At 35.0% G+C, this 3,304-nt stretch overlaps 1 protein-coding gene across 1 annotated transcript; it reads right to left on the bottom strand.

The window, feature by feature from the left end:
- Positions 1–1,426: 1,426 nt before the first annotated feature.
- On the bottom strand, positions 1,427–2,819 carry LOC127434994 (interferon gamma-related-like). Its single transcript, XM_051688088.1, has 4 exons — positions 2,661–2,819; positions 2,040–2,102; positions 1,731–1,946; positions 1,427–1,563 (listed from the first exon to the last, which is right to left on the bottom strand). The coding sequence occupies exons 1-4, from the start codon at positions 2,817–2,819 to the stop codon at positions 1,495–1,497; spliced, it is 507 nt and encodes a 168-aa protein (XP_051544048.1). The 3' UTR covers positions 1,427–1,494.
- Between the last annotated feature and the right edge of the window lie 485 nt (positions 2,820–3,304).

The raw sequence follows: 3,304 nt of genomic DNA, 5'->3' as shown, positions 1-3,304 counted from the left end.
TGTAAACTTTTATCCCAGTACTTCTGTAATATTTTGAATATTCGTCACTCAGAAAGAAATAATGATACTGTGTGGTAGAAAAGACTGTTTATGAAGCTGTTTCATAACTATACATGATAACTGCTCTCTCTGGCTCAGCGGCAGCATCAACACAGATTTGAATGTTCCGGTATGATTTTTGTCAAAGGTTTAATAGACAGGTGAATCATTATCATTTAGGAAAGAGATCGTGTGGGTGTTTGAATCGAGATTGCGATCTTTTTATGATTTAATCATGCAGCTCTACACATAACTGTAGTAATTATGCAAGGTAAAAAAAAAAATAAAAAAAAGAGCAATAAAAGTTACAAGATATTAACTTATTAACTCTTATGCTCATTTACATTTGATTTCACGCTTTTGCATGCTAACTAACGTCATTGTCGAACCTTGAAGAAAATGAGGGAGACGGACTGTGACAATCACTTTATAATGATTAAATTTATTTTATCATGGTTGGCAGTGATTGGACGATAACTTTGTATCAGAATTAATTATGCTAATTTCTGATTGGTAAAATGTTTCAGCATTGGCTATGGCTATCACTTGTTTGTTTGACAGTGCAAATAGAGAACACTGAGATGTTGTTGCCAAAGTAGAAAAAAAATTTAACATAAAAGTCAAATCAACTCAAATCATTATTATTTGTATTGTTTTTTATTTGTGCTTTTCCCAATACACATTGTTCCAAAGCAGCTTTTCAGAAAATCAGATGTAATGTCTGTAATGTTTCAAAAACATGAATAACCAACACTCCTGGAAGCATAATAAACAATTTGATGTAAAAAAATAAAAATAAAAACATTCTGACTATCTTGAGCTTGGTATTATTTAACATTTTACAGCTTAGGCTTAGTCCCGCTGTCACCGGATGAGGAGATACATTTTTAGGAAAACATTTTTTTTGCATGTTTATTAGGGCTACTAGTTACAAATCAGTACACAGTAGTCGCCCTCCAGTCTAAGGAGGTTAAAATTAAGTGCCTTTTCCCAGTTTCATCAGCCAAATAGTTCACATGAGACCTTAATCAACCAACTTTCTATTGATTAAATTTGTTTGTTTGTTTGTTTGTTTGTCATCATGTCTTTGATTTACTTTTTTTTGAACACGTTTTTGTGTTTTATAAATGTACATTTTGTTCAGTTCTTTATTGAACCAGACAAGACATAAAATAAAGTAAAATTTGTCATTTTATTATAGAATCACAATCATTATGTTAGCAAATGTAGAAATACAAATTACCAAAATATAACAATACATTTGAACAATACAGTGCAACAACACTGCACATAGAATTTATAGTATCTAAAATATTAGTATCTAGTGCGGTTGGAGGTAGCGGAAACATTATACAATAAAATAAATAAAAATAAATAAGTAACTGCACACAGCCAGAGAAGGTCATACAATGAGTCTTGTCCTGGTGATTTTTTTCTGTAGATGTGGTATTTTCCTCAGTTGGCTAGATCAAACACCATGAGAAATTCATTTAGGGCTCCTTTCTGGATTGTGCCATTCTTCACCTATTACAATATCATATATTGTAATCAACTTCAGTTAAAGATTATTTCCTTTAGCACAATGATCCAACAGTTGAAAATTATAATCTGGACAAGCAACAACAATTCACACCATTTCTCAATGTAGACAGCACAGACATTACAGACAACTGTTATTGTCTTTTTCTTACCTTTATTGAGTGAATTTCCTGAAGTTCTCTCCATACTTTCCGTTCTTCACTGTAATTGCTTCTCAGCTTTGTCACATTTGTCATTACGTTTTCTAGACTGGTTTTCACGTCTTTCTTCTCAGACTTGTTTCTCATATCTGTAAAGATTTCTTCGTAGATTTTCAGCATTCCCTCGAGCAAAACCGTCTGGCAAGTGCATGAGGCCCTGGTCCTGGACTACGGGAAAAAATAATCGTTACCATCCTGTGAAATCATTCATGTGCGTTTTAGATTCTAGCCTCTAACAAAGTAAGAATGGTTGCAACTTACATTCAGCTGGTCCAGATGGGAAGCAAAAATAGTCTTTCCAACCCATTGTGTGTCGAGTGTGTTCTAAAGAAAGTACACAAAAGAGTGAGTGTTAAGAATGAATTGTGCATTTCTCCCTAGCTGGGCTGTCAATCATATACCAGAATCACCATAATGCCCCTTTAATAAAGATCGAACAGTGTCACCAAGTTGTCTTGAATGAGTAACAGGATGCTTTCTGCTTACAAAACTCTCTTCAGTACCTGTACAAAACATACCATGTGCTATGGTACAATTTCTTTGCACTAGACTATGTGTTTGTTTACATTTTGTTTTGATTGTGATTACTGTAATAGGGTAAATTCCTAAAATTGCCCTTAAAAAAATTTTTGTTTAGAACGGCATCTTGCTAATATTGGCTGTAATGCCAAACTGAGGCATAAAGCAATTGAAAGTGATTCATTCTCCTTACACAGTCTGAGTTGCTTTGAAACCTGCTGTAGACATTTAGAAACCAACTGCAACAAACCTATTAGGTTAAGAAGACCCTTAGTGATAATATCTTTACCAATATAACAAGGATTTTCTTAATTAAAGGGGTTTTTGCAACTAGGCGCATGCAGGTCCATAGATTTTACTTACATAATGATTCTGCAGGGAATGGATTATGTCCTGCAGTTTCTTTCTTTCCAGCATTTCATCCTTATCACTTGTGGATCGAGGAAGATGAAATCCATTGTTTCTCTGAAGAGACACTAAGAGAAGTCCACACATGAGCATTATGTTGAGCCAAGAACCCATTTTTTTTCTACTTTTGGAGTCCTGCTGTCTTGCACTTTGAACAAAGCAGCTATAAATGCAGCGTCCTGACCTAATACCAGTCAGCAGGTGCGTGATGTTAATGAGAAAGGGGCCGGGGCTCCTTATAAAGGTGCACAACCCAAAAAGTGCAACGTATGAAGGCGGCAGGGGATACCCATCTGGGTTTGGGGTTTCTGTGGGCAACCTTTCTATGAAAATTTCCTTTATATCGGAGATGTCCTGCTACCCAACCCTATACCCCAGTGGCAAGTTGAGAATCATATAGATTCGTATTAATGATCACAGTGGCTTTTGAGAATATCCACGTTTTAAGGCCATACCTGAAATCGCCATCAAACTAAGATAAGATGCTGTTGAGAGGAACTTCTGATGACTTAGTACACCCAGTGTTGGCTACAAATCAGATATTAGTTTTAGTTAATGAAAATGAAACCTATAAAATGTTTAACTGATTTAACATTTAA

This window comes from Myxocyprinus asiaticus, chromosome 45 (assembly GCF_019703515.2).
Source record: "Myxocyprinus asiaticus isolate MX2 ecotype Aquarium Trade chromosome 45, UBuf_Myxa_2, whole genome shotgun sequence".
Taxonomy (NCBI): Eukaryota; Metazoa; Chordata; class Actinopteri; order Cypriniformes; family Catostomidae; genus Myxocyprinus; species Myxocyprinus asiaticus.
The sequence above is the reverse complement of the archived record's forward strand: the minus strand, read 5'-3'. Positions and strand labels throughout refer to the sequence as shown.